The sequence below is a fragment of the Alligator mississippiensis genome, chromosome 7 (genome assembly GCF_030867095.1).
Source record: "Alligator mississippiensis isolate rAllMis1 chromosome 7, rAllMis1, whole genome shotgun sequence".
Lineage (NCBI taxonomy): Eukaryota > Metazoa > Chordata > Crocodylia > Alligatoridae > Alligator > Alligator mississippiensis.
Window position 1 is genome coordinate 32614094 of NC_081830.1, and position 14906 is coordinate 32628999.

Consider the following 14906-nt stretch of genomic DNA (forward strand, 5'->3'; position numbering starts at 1 on the left):
GCGCAGAGCCGCCAAGTCCTCGCCTCCCCTTCCTCTCCACGCCGGGGTCCATTCATCTGGACTTTCCCTGAGTGTCCCAACGCATTGTGCCCGTGATTGCAATCCCAGTCAAGCCAGCTCCTTAATTGTCCCGGTTTGTAAGGGCGTTTTGTCATGCTAAACAAGCGTGGATCAGCCATGCTAACCTCTCCTTTCAACTCTTTTCTCCTCTGCTCTTTTGTTTACCTTCGCCTGATCTCTCATTTATTTATCTATCTATTATTTATAGGCTCACCCTTCCATTCAGGCCCCATGTATGTTAATTGTGTTATGCCATTTAATTCTAACATCGGTCTCAAAAGAGCACTTAATGAGAAAAGCATACACAACACGGATCACTTTGCCATTCAGCTCAAGCAGATGGACAACTGCTACTTTTTTATTATTATTATTTCCCCCCTAAATGAAAATCCCTCTTTAACAAAGGGGACCTGATGAATGGTAGCCCAAACACTGCTAATTGTTTAGGACAATATGCTAATCCACTGGTTTTCAGCTTCAGGAGTCTGTTTATATTTCCAATCCTTTTCTTTGCACTGGGTAAAAGTTAAATTGAAGCTCGCTGGGGGAGAAGCAGAAAATACAGCTTTGAAAGGCTGATTCCCTCTCCTCGAAGGGAGGGAGGGACGGGGACACTGACAAAAAAAGAGGAATTTGGACACGTTTAGAGGGGTTAGGCGTTTGGCAAAGAAAATGACTCGCAAACAGCAAAAGAAAAAAGAAAAAGAAAAGAAACAAGAACCTCTTTGGAAAGGTTTAATCTCAGGAAAGGTTTACTCCAAGCCTCCTTCCCCACAGCCCGGTCTCCTACGGGAGTCAAGGCAGCGGAGCTCAGAACTTTCTCCCAGCTGCAAACATCTGTCCCAGATGCACAGCGGCGCTGATCTGAAGGAGACACAGTCCGTCCCTCACCAGCTTCTGCCCCTTTCCCCCTTCTCCAGTCCCGAATCCAAGAATGATGATTCCCTCACTACCTTATTTTTCTAGCCCCATCAAGTTGGACTTAGTGAGGCGCTGGTATTTCAAAGACATCGAGTGCTCCCTTATCTCCTTCCAACAGGAGATAAACCACACGGGGCTCCCCCACGTCTTATCGACTCCATCCCCAGATCAGGCCAGACGCGGAACTTTTTAGCAAATCATCCACCCCTAAAGTTGCCTATTAAAACCGTTTCTTTTGTTGATTTGCACGTGGATCCACATTAAACCGCAGCACGACGAGTCTCAACTAGTCTTGGAAACCAGATATAGATATATAGATATAGCTATATGGTTTATAGATATATATATAGAGATATATTCTCTCTCTCCCTCTGTATATATATATATATATATATATATATATATATACATATATTTTTTAGGTCCTCTCCAGCCCTTCTTCTCTATGATTTCTCTCTATATCATCTCATCTGCAAGACTATATAGAAACATATATCTCTCTCTTTCTATATATATATACACACACACACATATATATACCTATATGTACCTATATATATATACACACCCATATATGTATCTATATATATCCCTATATATATACATACACACACATATACCTATATCTATATTTATGTGTGTGTATATATAGATATAGTTATGCACACACACACCTATATATATGTATATATATATGCACCTATATATGTGCGTGTATACACACACACATACATATAAATTATCTTTACAGATATGTAGGTACAATTCCTCAGTGTCCTGATCCTGCCAACACGTACGCGCGTGGTTAATATTACTCACATGAGCAGAGATGCTAAATTCCCTCCTCTGAGTAACATTACTCAGGCAAATCATTTTCTCTAGGATCGGGCCCTAGACTAGTTCAACTCACTCCCTTCAGCTTTTTTGCCTTTGTGTTTTTGGGTGGATTTGGGGGGGGGGGGCGGGGGGTGTTGTTTGTTTGTTTTTTCTTTTAGGAGGAAGCTTGTAAGAATTGGTAGTTTATTCACACCACATAGTTTACTTGTTTAATGACAGATTGTCTTTATTCAAAATGTCTTTGTTCAACAAATGAACAGGTTAACGAGGTAAAATCCTTCTGGATACATTTTATTTTCTCCAAAGACATTGTTAAAACATATTTAAATTACCATTATTTTTATTCGGTTTTTTTTATTATGGTTATTATTTCTTTTTTTTTTCTTTTTTCTTTTTTTTTTTTTTTTTTACAGTTCTACTGCCTGACTCCATACCTGACGCTCTGTCTAAAAGTAAACTTAGGTCTAATTGCACTGAATCACACAAACTTGAAGGACTATCTGGTTTAAATTAAGCAAACACTATCATATTCATGTTTTAAATATAAACGTTTCCCCCTTTTTTTAAAGAGCCTTTTATTTATTTTTTTGTTGTTTTTTGTGGTTTTTTTGTTTGTCTTGACATGAAAAGCAATTTTACCTATTAGTGCTTGATGGCAAAATATATATATAGATATAACACAGCTAATCTTGTCTTTTAATGTGCAAAAGGAAAAATAATAATAATCATCATGATACCAGGACTTCGGAAATTCAAATCCAAAGCACACCCGATCATATAGAACTCATAGACATTAATATAATAAATAAAAATCGAAACTGCCTAGCCTTTTTTTTTTTTGTCTCTGTGTCCAAAAGGGCAGTTAACACATTTACAATTCTTACAAGTTTCTGGCGCCTAACTGAACCTCCAGTGCCTCTGAGCCTCCTCTGGGACTTGGTCTGTGTTTGACTAGAGAGTCTCTGAGTCCAAGAGAAGTCTTTTGTGTGTCTCTCCCCAGGTGCCATCATGGCAGCAGTGTCCTGTCCAGGTGGCTTTTTGCTTCTGCAGGTCCTATACACATGCACATGGAAGGGATTCAAGTTCCAACTGCAACCCCGGTCCCGCTTGGGTGTAATGGGTGGGGGTTACATGGCAGTCGCATGTGCTGAAGAATAGGGGTCTATTCCAGTCTTGGTCATGCCTGGGAATAATATGTAGGCAACTGGAGGTTGCAAACTGGAAGCCGACCAAGCTGTACAGTTACATGGCACCACATAGCCGGGGTTAGTTGGCGAAGGATGGGTGTGGGTGTGCTGGCTGGGGCAACTCAAACTGCCAAACGCCCCGTTCTGGTATCCCAAGGTGGAGGCGTAGGGCAGGGTGCTGGTGGCTAAGGTGTGAGGAACCTCAGTCATCTTCTGAATGGCGCTGGAGCTGAACTGGCTGGGGTCAAGTAAGGAGTAAGGTGCGGAGGTGGGAGGCAGGAAAGCCCTAGCTTTCTCCGGGGAGCTCAGCAGCGAGTCCGTGGCTCCCACGGGCAGCCCGGCCGCCTTTAAGGGGTCAGTGTCCCCGAGGTAAGGCAAAGGGAAGACATACCTGTCCTTCTTGAGCAGGTTCTTGGGCTTGCGCCGGGGTCTGTACTTGTAGTCGGGGTGCTCCTTCATGTGCTGCGCCCGCAGCCTCTTGGCTTCGTCTATGTAGGGCCGCTTCTCGGCCTCGGACAGCAGCTTCCACTCCGCGCCCAGGCGCTTGCTAATCTCCGAGTTGTGCATTTTAGGGTTCTCCTGGGCCATCTTCCTCCGCTGGCCCCGGGACCACACCATGAAGGCGTTCATGGGGCGCTTGATGTGGTCGCTCGGCTTGGACATGGTGCTGCGGGCGCGCTGCGACGGCTCGGACGGGGCTGCGGCTCACCTGCCCGGGGCTCCTTGCCTGGCACCCTGGCACCACCCCGCCCGCGAGCGCTCAGCTGATCATGCCAGGGGCTGCGGCAAATCCGGTCCTAGCGAGAGGCTCCTGCTTGGGACCAGGGGGGAGAGGGAGGGGGGAGGGGGCAAAAGAAGTGGAGGTGGAGGAAATCCAGAGGTGCCTCCAGCAGCAGGGCTCAGGCTGGACGTGCCCAGCCCGGCGGAGCACCTGGCCGGGAGTGCGGCAGGGCGGCGGACTAGGAGCCGAGAGCGGGGAAGTTCAAAGGCGAGGCTGTTCCGCCATCTGACATAGTCACTCCCTAACCTGCCCGCCCAATCAGCTTGGAGGGGAACATACCTTCAAAGGGAGGAAGAGGAAGGGAAGAAGGAGGGAGGGGAGGGGGGAGAAAGCAAGCAAGAAAGCGGGGCGGGGGGGGGGGGGTGGAGATCACTAAATACACGGGATTAAAGGGAAGGCTTTTGTTAGGCAGGGCACTAATAGCACCCACTAGGAGTCTGCACGCCTCCTCGCTTTCTTTCCTGGGTGTTTAGTACCAATAGGTCTTTTTTGTGTGTGTGTGGGGGGGGGGGGGGTGTATGTATGTGCGTGCGAGTTTATAAATAGGACCTCATAAGGGACCTGCCAAAGCAGCGCTTCCCCCTTGCAAACCTCCCTCTCCAGCAGGGAAAAGGACAGGCAGGTAACATCTAGCATCAATGTGAAGGGGGGGGGGGGGGGGATTAAAATAAAAAAAAAAAACAACCCCAAACAACCCTCTGTTCCTGCCTATAAAATACCTCCAGACACAGCCACATGCTCCCGGGTCTAGCATGGCAAAACGTGGCACTGTTTTTTCCCAGCTCGCCAGCCCAACTCCACATCCCGGACCTATATACATAATGTATTAGTACTATGCATCATAACTGTTCCATATTCATTATGGCAAAGGGGGCAATTGTTGGGGGGGGGGGGAGGGAAAACGAACTACTTTTCTTTGGGGGCCGGGGGGCATTGTACTCCCCCCATTAGTTCCCCCAAGGTGATCTGGTTTGCTCGCTTCTTCTCTTTAAAACCCTCTCCTTTGCTCTTAAATCGAGGGGGAGAATATTAGCCACCCGCAGCATCTCTACATGCTGTAGACAGGAGCAGGGCACTTTGGACCTCCCTGCTGGTGCCTCGGTGGAGACCGGCTCCTTTCTATTATCTGGTGGGTTCAATGTTGTTGTTTCTTTTTTTATATATTAAAAAAATAGGTTATAATTCTTCGATGTAAGAAGCCCTGTTTAACCCCAGGAACCAACCTGCGAGCCGGGTGCCTTTTGAATAATTGCCTGCCTAATGCGAAATGCCCTTGGGGGGAATATTTATTAAAGGGAAACAATTGTCCCAAATCCCTGTAGGAACTCGGTTTGTTAAAGGCTTATTGGCTTTTGCACCTGCCTGGTTAACAGCAAGCCTGGTCCGTCCCCCCTCCCCCCCCCCCCCCCCAAAAAGAAAGAAAGAAAGAAAGAAAGAAAGAAAGAAAGAAAGAAAGAAAGAAAGAAAGAAAGAAAGAAAGAAAGAAAGAAAGAAAGAAAGAAAGAAAGAAAGAAAGAATTCACGAATTTGCGTGTAAAGAAAGAAAGATACCAACTTTGGGGATTTCCTATATTTAGTTTTAAAAAATCTATTTGGAATAAGAGCTATAAATAAACCGCGGAAGAAAGAACTTGGGCATCTTTTGGTGCGACTTGAGCCTCTTTTGCTGCGACTTGGGCAACTTTGGTTGCAACTTGGGCATCTTTTGCTGCGGCTTTGTAGGTCTCGAAAAAAATCGGGATTCGGAAGGGTCCCCCTTCACCCGGAGACACACGAGTCCCCTGCAGGAGAATGAGCCAGGTCTTCGCAGCCAGGTGAAAGCAAATGCAACGGAAACTCGTGCCCACGGAGCTCCGCTGCCAAGGGCTCCCCACCCGCCCAGCCCCCTGACACACAGCGCCTTAAATCAGAGCTGCTCACCCAGGGAAGCCCAGGGACGGACCCGAAACGGCTGCAGAGAGCCCGATCGGGAAGATTTGGATAGAAACACGCCTCTGTGCTGTTCCTCTCCAGTCACAGAAACCATCTCCCTGATTCCTGCCTTCCCTTGGAGGCTTCCCTCCAGGAGGTGTACTGAATAAACCGTGGGGGGGGGGGGGGGGTGCTTTGCAGGTCCATTCACCTGCTCCTGAGCAAGGACTTGTACATTTAGCAAGCTGCGGACAGAGGTTTTCGTTGGACTCGGGAAAGGCACCGGGCATTACCCAGGACCGCATCTCGCCCTTTGCTTTCCCCCCCCCCCCTTTCCCTCGCTTGCCAAACACGTGTTTGGAAGGAAGCAGACGGTCCCTGCCAACCTATTTGCACCACCCTCTAATTTAACAGTAAAAGACCTCCCCCCCATACACCCCCCTCCCTCCACCAAGTCCAGGGCGCTCCACATTTGCTCCCCCGTGGCTCTTTAGTGGCTGCCCATCGGCCCCGAGAGGGAAGGAGCCAGGAGGACTCTGCTGCGTGCTCCGAGGTCACTTCTCCTTCTCTTCTTCCTATTTTGCAACCGTTTACATTTCCGCACAGCATCCCCAGCCTGTCTTTGGAAGGCTCCTGAAGTTTGTGAACTCCATCCTTGGAGGTTTTGAAGACCCGGCTGGGCAAAGCCTTGGCCGGGATGATCTAGTTGGGGTTGGTCCTGCTTTGAGCAGGGGGTTGGACTAGATGTGACCTCCTGAGGTCCCTTCCGACCCTACTGTGATTCTATGAACTTCACCGCGCTTCTTGGGAAGCCAGGTTTTCATGCTCCTCCAGACAAGCCAGCTCTGTCCCGGCACTGAGTATCTTCATGCGGGGGGAGGCGCCGGGGGTTTTAAATACAATGAAGCCATGCACCAGCCAGCTCCCAGCCCAGCCCAGCAAAGGATGCTCCAGGGAATACTCCCCCACAGCCAATGCGGGCTGCTTTGGACATGGAGACTGCCTGAATTAGAGGCATGGGTGGGTGCGGGGTTGTGTGTGCAAACTCGTTTTCGACAGCCCCGGGGCTGGGAGCCCGGAAAGATGCTCCCAGCTGGGTCAGTGCCTCTGGCTGGGAGCAGCCTCCCGGAGCAGTGCACGTGTGTGCACCCGGGGAGCTGAGATGCGAGTCAAGGAAGCAACCCGGGGAGAAGGGAGATTGACACCCGAGCAAGCCCCATCCCAGCCCCTTGCCTGCAAGCCCCCCGCCCGGCTGCCCCCTCGGCTGCCCGGGGAGAAGCCTCCGCTGCCCCCCTCGCAGGCGAGAGCAGCGCTGAGCGAGCCCGGTCCCCGCCGCCTTCCGGCGCTCAACTTTCCAGAGCAGGCAAAGAGCGGGCTCGAGGTCCCCCCCCGGCGCTTCTGTGAATCCCGGGATCAAGTGATCGGGGCAGCCTCCGGGGCTGGGGGCTAGGCAGCCCCCTCCTGGCACCCGTCCCCGCCACCAAATCCACAGAGAGAGCTAGCAATACCAGGAATAACAATAGCAACACCAATAACAGCAATAGCAATCAGACTGATACGAATAGTCCTACTACTGTTGATACTAATCCTACGAATGATGATGACAGTAATAATAATAACAATGATAATGTTAATAATGAGAATAATGATGATAATAAGAATAGTAATAATACTGATAGTACTGCTACTACTAATACCGATACTCATAACACTATTAATGATAATAATAATATTGATACTAATAATACTGCCACTTAATACTAATACTACTACCAATAACGATGACGATAATGATACTGACAATAATGCTGATACTGATACGCATGCTACTAGTAATGATGATGATAATACTAATACTGATACTTATACTAATGCTAGTGATGATGGGGATAGTAACACTGATACTAATAATATTGATACTTACACTAAACTACTAGTGATGATGATGATGATAATAGGGATACTACTAATAATACTGATACTTATACTACTATTAATGATGATAATAATACTGATATTAATAACAATGCTGATACCTATACTACTACTAGTGATGATGATAACAGTAATACTAAGGATCCTCACACTTACACTAAAACTACTAGTGATGGTGATAATACTGATACTACTAATAATACTGATACACTCATAGGACAACTAGTGATGCTAATACTGATATTAATAATACTGATACTTATACCAATACTACTACTACTGATGATAATAGTACTGCTACTAATAATAATGCTGTTACTACTAGTATTAATAATAATTATGATATAGATACTATTAATAATACTGATACTACTACTAATGAGGATGATGATACAGATACTACTACTAACAATACTGATGCTACTACTAATGACGATGATAATACAGATACTACCGATAATATTGATCCTATTAATAATAATGATAATACAGCTACTACTACTAATACTGCTGATGCTGATACTACTACTAATGACGATGACGACTATACTAATCCTGGGGCCCTGGAGCAGGCAGAGGTTGCCCCGGGGCACAGCGCTTGCGGGACCTGAGGATCGCCTCCCCTCCAGCCCGGTCCCTGGGAACCTCCCAGGCGAAGAGCTGGGCTGGGGTCCACAAGCTGGGGCCCGGGCAGGATGGGGCCCGCGGAGAAGCTGGGGGCTGCGGGAGAGGGAAGGCAGGGGCAGGGGCTTGCGGGGCTGGGAGCCGGGAGCCGGGGCCGGGCTCTGCCCCGGCTGGAGAAACGGCTCTTTTCCCCTCCCCTACAGGGTTCAAATCCACTCTCCAGCAAGCTGTGTTGGAGCCTGCGCTACTTCCAGCGCAAAGCTCCCCTTTGTTTCTCTCCAAATCCTTTAAAAAAATACATATCTATCTATCTAGCTATCATTTGTCATCCTCCCGCGAAGATTGAACAAGAGAAACTTGGCATCCTTTGCAAACCATTCAGATGGCAGGACAAATCGGCTGGGAATGAGTGATGGTTTGCAAGCTTTGCCGGCTAGTGAGGAGTCTTTCCAATCAGCTGGAATACTGATGATAGAAAATACCCCAACTTTATTTTGATTGGCTGAGGCATCGGCCTGACCGTATCATCTGTTTTCTTAATGTATACATTTAAGGGGACTTTTTGAAACAAACCTCCCATTTTTGTTAATCTACCCTGTATGGGCATCCATGGAAGAATGCTGTGCCCCTTCTTGCTAAAATACTCCTATTTACATGGGTATGATCCTTTCTGAATGGCTACCTGTTGCAAATATCTGTTCCCTGAGGAGGAACTGGCTTTTGAAAAACTTTGTTCCCCTCACCACTGTGCTGCTAGCTATCAGTGATGCCAAGGATAAGAATGCATTATGACTCTGAAATCCATTTCCCCTTGCCAGGTTGTTGAGACACCAAAACTAATAGTGTGATTATTATTCCTGAATGACATCATGGTAATATAGAAAGATAAGAATACAATGGCACAGAAGCATTACAATTATATTTTTGGAGGTAGTTCTTTTGGAAGCACTTTAAATTAGATTAGATCATTTAGTCTGCAATCTGACATGGCTATAAGTAAAGTTTAAAAACAAAAAAAAAAAAACCCCAAAAAATCTCCCCCTCCCCCCCAGGAATTACAATCAGAGCTGCACCATAGCAAAGTACAAAAGTAACAGGTGAAGACCATAGGATCACTCACTTGGGGGCATTTTGAATAAACTGGGAATCCCTGATTTCTTTCAGATATTGATTTTGAGAAAGCCTGTGTGGAATTTGAAAGTGTTCGAGATCCAAACTTGTACTTGCTGCAGATTAGTTGATCTTACAATAATAATAATAATAATTATACTTTATGCAGTAAAATAGGGGTTTTATTTTAAGGGTATTAAAACAGCGTGAACATCCTGGGTAGACTTTCAGTTCCTTGGTGCTTTTCACAGCCTTTAATACAATGATCTTTTCTAATACTCTGCATGTTTTCAGCTTTCCTTTCCTAGGTCAGAATTGCCTTGTTAGATTTGCACTGGAGGCAATGTTCCTAAAATATATGTGATTAACTCAGTGTAATAGGCTGAATATTGTGTGATACATTTTTTCTACTTGGTTATTACATATGCAAATACACATCCACCTTTTATATACGTACACAGGAAATATAAGGAATGTGAGAGGCAGATATTTGGACTCGTACAGACACCAAAAAATATTAATATACACATGCATTTTGTGCAGAACACTGAATACATGTTGCCCAATGGATTATATAAAAAGCACATGCATACCTATTTTTAGCATAGCATCTTCCTCAATTATACATCTATCCACACCAGGATATATACAGAAGAATATAGCTACAAATACTGCAACAAAAGTTAAATTAAAATATCAGTCTGTAAACAAAGATTTAATGGGACAGAAAATCATACCACAGAGAAGGTGCTAGGGACAGAATTGTCACAGTGGATCAGACTGATAGCCCATTTCAACAAGCAGCAGGTCTCTGACAGGGGTCAGTATCAGATGCTTCACAGGATATAGCTATGGGACAAGCTGCCCCTGGTTTGTCTTCCTATCCCAATGAACCAGAGGTTGGTTCATGCTCTGAAGGAGCAGAGTTTATAGCTCTTCCATAACTTGCTTTCTGTAGGGTTTGCATTTTAATCCTCCGTCCTGTATCACTCTGTGATCCTATCATCCTTGAACACCCAATCCTTTTTCATTTAAATTTCAAACACAGTATGCATTCACATAGCTCTTCTTTTACAACTAGAATCTGTCACAAGTAGCAAACCAGCTCTCCTAAAACTTCTGTTTCTGAGAGTTTGTTGTTAACAAGGAAGAGAGATATTTTTGCTGCTTATGTTCTTTCCAGCTAAGGTAAAATGAACGTTTGCCTGTCTAAAGTCCTTCTATCCAGTAAAACACGGCTAGCACACTGTGTTCTGTCAATCTTGGACCACATGCATTAGGGGATCTCCTGCCACTGTTGACAAAAACAACTCACACCATTCACTTTAGTCAATTGCTGTCATTGCTACAACTGAATTTCTGCTTGTAACAGTTGTGGTCAAATATAATTGTTGCTCAAATGATACAGCCACAATTTTCCAACCCATTCTGAAGCATATAGTATGTGTTCCCAATAATAGTGCTAGTGCAAAGAATTTAAAGTATGTTTTTATAACAGTTTTACCATGCTTCCTAGGGGAATCAACACAAGCACAGTTTGCTGCCCATGCTGGTCAAGGAAAAAACATGCTTTGAACCACGCTAGCAACAACCCTGTTCGAACATGTCTGTTGCTGACATTGTTTCATTTGTAATGTGTCCACGGTGTCAACTCTCTAAATATCAGAAGAAACTGACTCGGAAAAGACACATATGGATGGAGAGGCAAGATACACAGTAACAGCCACAAAGGGTCCATCAGCACTATGATTAAAAATGAATCACTGGACTGTGCTGTAAGCACCTTGTAGCTAGCTACCCCCTGGCTTGAGTTAAAAATGTATTACAAGCTTTGAATTTGCATTCCATCTGTGCTTTGCAGCCAGGCTAATGTCGTGGACCTCAGTTCCAAAAAATACCGCATACAGACAAATATATTAACTGAATGACTTTCCCCAATGATCTGTGCAATACCTCATGGGAAATCCAACAGTAGCTGGCCATAGGGGAGACCCTAAAAGGATAGAACTTTGCCTTGCCAGGGAGCTAGAGAAGAAAGGAAGACAGAAAACAGTTGAGAAGCAAAGGTGGGCCTGCCCTCCACAAATGCACAGATGTTGGGCATCCAGCTTGGTTCTGATGATACTTTGCCTGCACCCATGAATGAAGAATTCACTGGTGTGGATGGAGACATATTGCTTGCTCCTGCTTCCTGTGGGGAAGCAATGGATTACCCTGTAAATAAGCACATTCACATTGAGCAGGCACTTACACCTGATACAGACTATCCCTTCCTGGACAGTTCATGACCATGGAACCTTAGTCGCTGAGAGCAAAGTAACATGAAGGTTAAACAAGCTAAGGTGGAAAGCATGGAGGGTGAACTGTTATATTAGGTAGCTCTGTGCCCCCATTATGAAATTCTTTAACCTAGGTATCTTCCCAACATGCATGCGAAGGAGGGAATTACCAGTGTTCCTAATTATACATGGGTAACTCACAAACAAACGTCCAAAAATCAGACAGGAAGTCTCTTGCAGGGTAAGGATCTGAATCTCAGCATTAGGTATTTCAAACCAGCCACTAACTCTAGATCGTCTGCCCTCCAGTTTATCTAGCAGAACATATGAGAGGAGACCTGATACTAGCTTTACTATCCTAATTATGACTATTCTGTTTCCAAACATTTCAGATGCACAAAATGCCTAGCAAGCATCCATTGCAATGTTCTGCATATGGAGCATATATTCTAATGCATTTGCTTGCATTCAGTATTTATTTTGAAATGCTTAAATAACATGACTAATAGAGTTCTGCTCAAGATTTTATGACAGAGAGGAAAATACTGATTGTATTGATCTATGCAATCCAGTTCCTGGTTTATGGGCTTCAAAATCTTGCAAATCTAAGTGTTGTCCCTGAGAGCTAGATTCTGCATTTGGATAGCAGAAGGAGATGAATGGTGTTTAGAGTCTGTGGAGCTACAGAAGTCCCAGCTGGCTGCATGACTAGGCCTTTCAGGAGCATATGTCATACACTGCTGAAGGCTGGTTAAATTCATATTCACTGCATTTATTTAGGATCTGTCTGTTTTGGACTTCAGTGTACAATTGGGTCACATGTTTTGTTAAAACTGACCTGTCTGGGCTAAAATGCATATTTTGCAGCTGGTCTGCCATCAAACTGAGACAATCATAGCATCAATTTGAAAGTAAACTGAAGCACACGCTTAATTTTAAACCTAGAAATAGTCCTGTTGATTTAAATTGAATATACTTTAACGTGTAAGCAAATTCTTATGTGGTTTGCTGAACTGAGACCTGAGAGGAAAGAGCATCTTGTGATCTGAGGGGCAGAAGATCCATGGCTGGTGCCTTGCTGAGTTGTTACATGTTGCCTAAGATCTTAGAAGAATTGTTTGGCCTCTTTTTTTTGTCTCAGGGAAACCATATTTCTGTATGTAACAGGGGAATGAGAAACTCACATGGAGATCTCATGCTGTTCTCACCCTATAGTAGCACTGCTAATACAGTAGATGGCAACAGGTCTTGTACTGAAATCGGTGTGAAGTCCTAGCTACTGAACTGCTTTAACCTTCAAACACTTCATTGAATCCACATTTAAGACATAATTTGCCCCAAAGAATGTAAACACTTGAGCTCTAGTCTACCTTTCTTGTGAAATGTATTGAATTTGATTACTTTGAGTCATTAGCATCATAGTGGGGTTTCTTCACAAGAAGGAAGACCCATTGGAGCCTAGTGAACTAGTATGGTAAAGGCACACCAATTTCCTAGCAAACACCACACATGGGTGTTGTGATGTGGCTGCTCTCACATCTGGCCACCTATGATATCCCAACCTTAATGACCAGATGCCCACTTACAGGCAGGTCAGCTAAGAGCAGCCTTTAAACCCAAAACAGGGCATGAAACTAATGCATCTTACCTCCGGGACTATGGTAAGATGCATTAGCCGCTCTGCCATAACACCACTTTCGTCACAAATGCAGGTTGTTATTCCAGCCTTCTGGCCAAATTCCACTTTGTGTTGACTATTCCCCACTTCCCATTGCTGTGTATAATCACATGCAGGGAAACAATCACATTCTAACCTTTAAAAAGATTCTCTCCACGCTGACAAGCATCAGCTACCCTGTCTCAAGAAGAACTTAATCCAGTTCATCCCATGCCAATCCACTGCCTTTCTAGGTGCAAGCCATAAAATCCTCACATTTTACTCTGCTCTCAAACTCCTAAATTCAAATCTGGCAGGCATTCCTCAGTCAGGTAAGAAATAATTAAAAGAAACTAACTAGCTTTTGATACGCTCTCCCACAACATTCTCCCAGGCAAGCTAAGGAAGTGTGGGCTGGAAGAATGGACTGTAAGGTAGATAGAAAACTGGCTGAAGCATCAGGCTCAAAGAGTAATAATCGATGGCTTGATGTCTAGTTGGCAGCCGATATCAAGTGGAGTGCCCCAGGGGTCAGTCCTGGGGCCAGTTTTGTTCAATATCTTCATCAATGACCTGGAAGATGACATAGATTGCACCCTCAGCAAGTCTGCAGATGACACCAAGCTGAGGGGAGTAGTAGATACACCGAAGGGTAGAACTAGGACTCAGTGAGCTAGACAAATTGGAGGATGGGGCCAAAAGAAATCTCTTGAGGTTCAACAAGGACAAATGCCAAGTCCTGCACTTAGGATGGAAGAATCCCATGCACTGGTAAAGGTTGGGGGATGACTGTCTGGGCACCAGCTCTGCAGAAAAGGCCCTGGGGGTCACTGCGGACAGACAATAAGCTTAATATGAGCCAATATTATCCCCTTGTTGCCAAGATGGCATACTGGGCTCTGCTGGTAAGTGTGTTGCCAGCAGGTCAAGGGAAGTGATTATTCCCCACTATTCAGCACTGGTGAGGCCACATCTAGAGTCCTGTGTTCAGTTTTGGGCCCCCTATTACATAAAGGATGTGGACAAATTGGAGAGAGACCAGTGACAGGCATCAGAGCGGGCTAGGGGACATGACTTGTGAAGAGAGGCTGATGGAACTGGTCTTATTTAGTCTAGAGATGAGGAGACTGAAGGGGCTCAGTGGTGGCAGATGACAGAACAAGGAGCAACGGTCTCAGGTTGAAGAGAGGGAAGTTTAGGTTGGATATTAGGAAGAATTTTCTCACTAGGAGAGTTGTAAAACACTGGAATAGGCTACCCAGAGAGATTGTGGACTGTCTGGGTTTTTAAGACCCAGCTAGACAAAATGTTGGCTGGGATGATATAGTTGGGGATGGTCCTGCTTTAAGCAGGGGCATGGACTAGACGTGACTTCCTGAGGTCCCTTCAAACCCTCATTTTTTATGATTCTATGAACATGGTACCTAACCTAATCTATTTATCCAAAGCACAAATTCTGTAATGAAAAGACACTTCAATATCACCTAGGATCTTATAAGCAGCCAGATTGAGAGCTGAAGTATCTCACCATAGTTATATCAAGCTAGAGTCCGCAACATGTACAACTGCTTTGCGTTTCCAGGTAAAGTTTAAGGTTTGTGTAT

At 45.1% G+C, this 14906-nt stretch overlaps 1 protein-coding gene across 1 annotated transcript; it reads right to left on the reverse strand.

Annotated features, from left to right (window-relative positions):
• Window positions 1–2018: 2018 nt before the first annotated feature.
• On the reverse strand, window positions 2019–4001 carry SOX14 (SRY-box transcription factor 14). The gene has a single exon (XM_006272042.3). It carries the CDS (start codon window positions 3666–3668, stop codon window positions 2946–2948), a length of 723 nt encoding a protein of 240 aa, XP_006272104.1. The 5' UTR covers window positions 3669–4001; the 3' UTR covers window positions 2019–2945.
• Window positions 4002–14906: the final 10905 nt, after the last annotated feature.

What these genes read in the sequence shown, in the direction of transcription:
- SOX14 (XM_006272042.3), bottom strand. Translation starts at nt 3,668, where the DNA reads ATGTCCAAGCCGAGCGACCACATCAAGCGCCCCATGAACGCCTTCATG.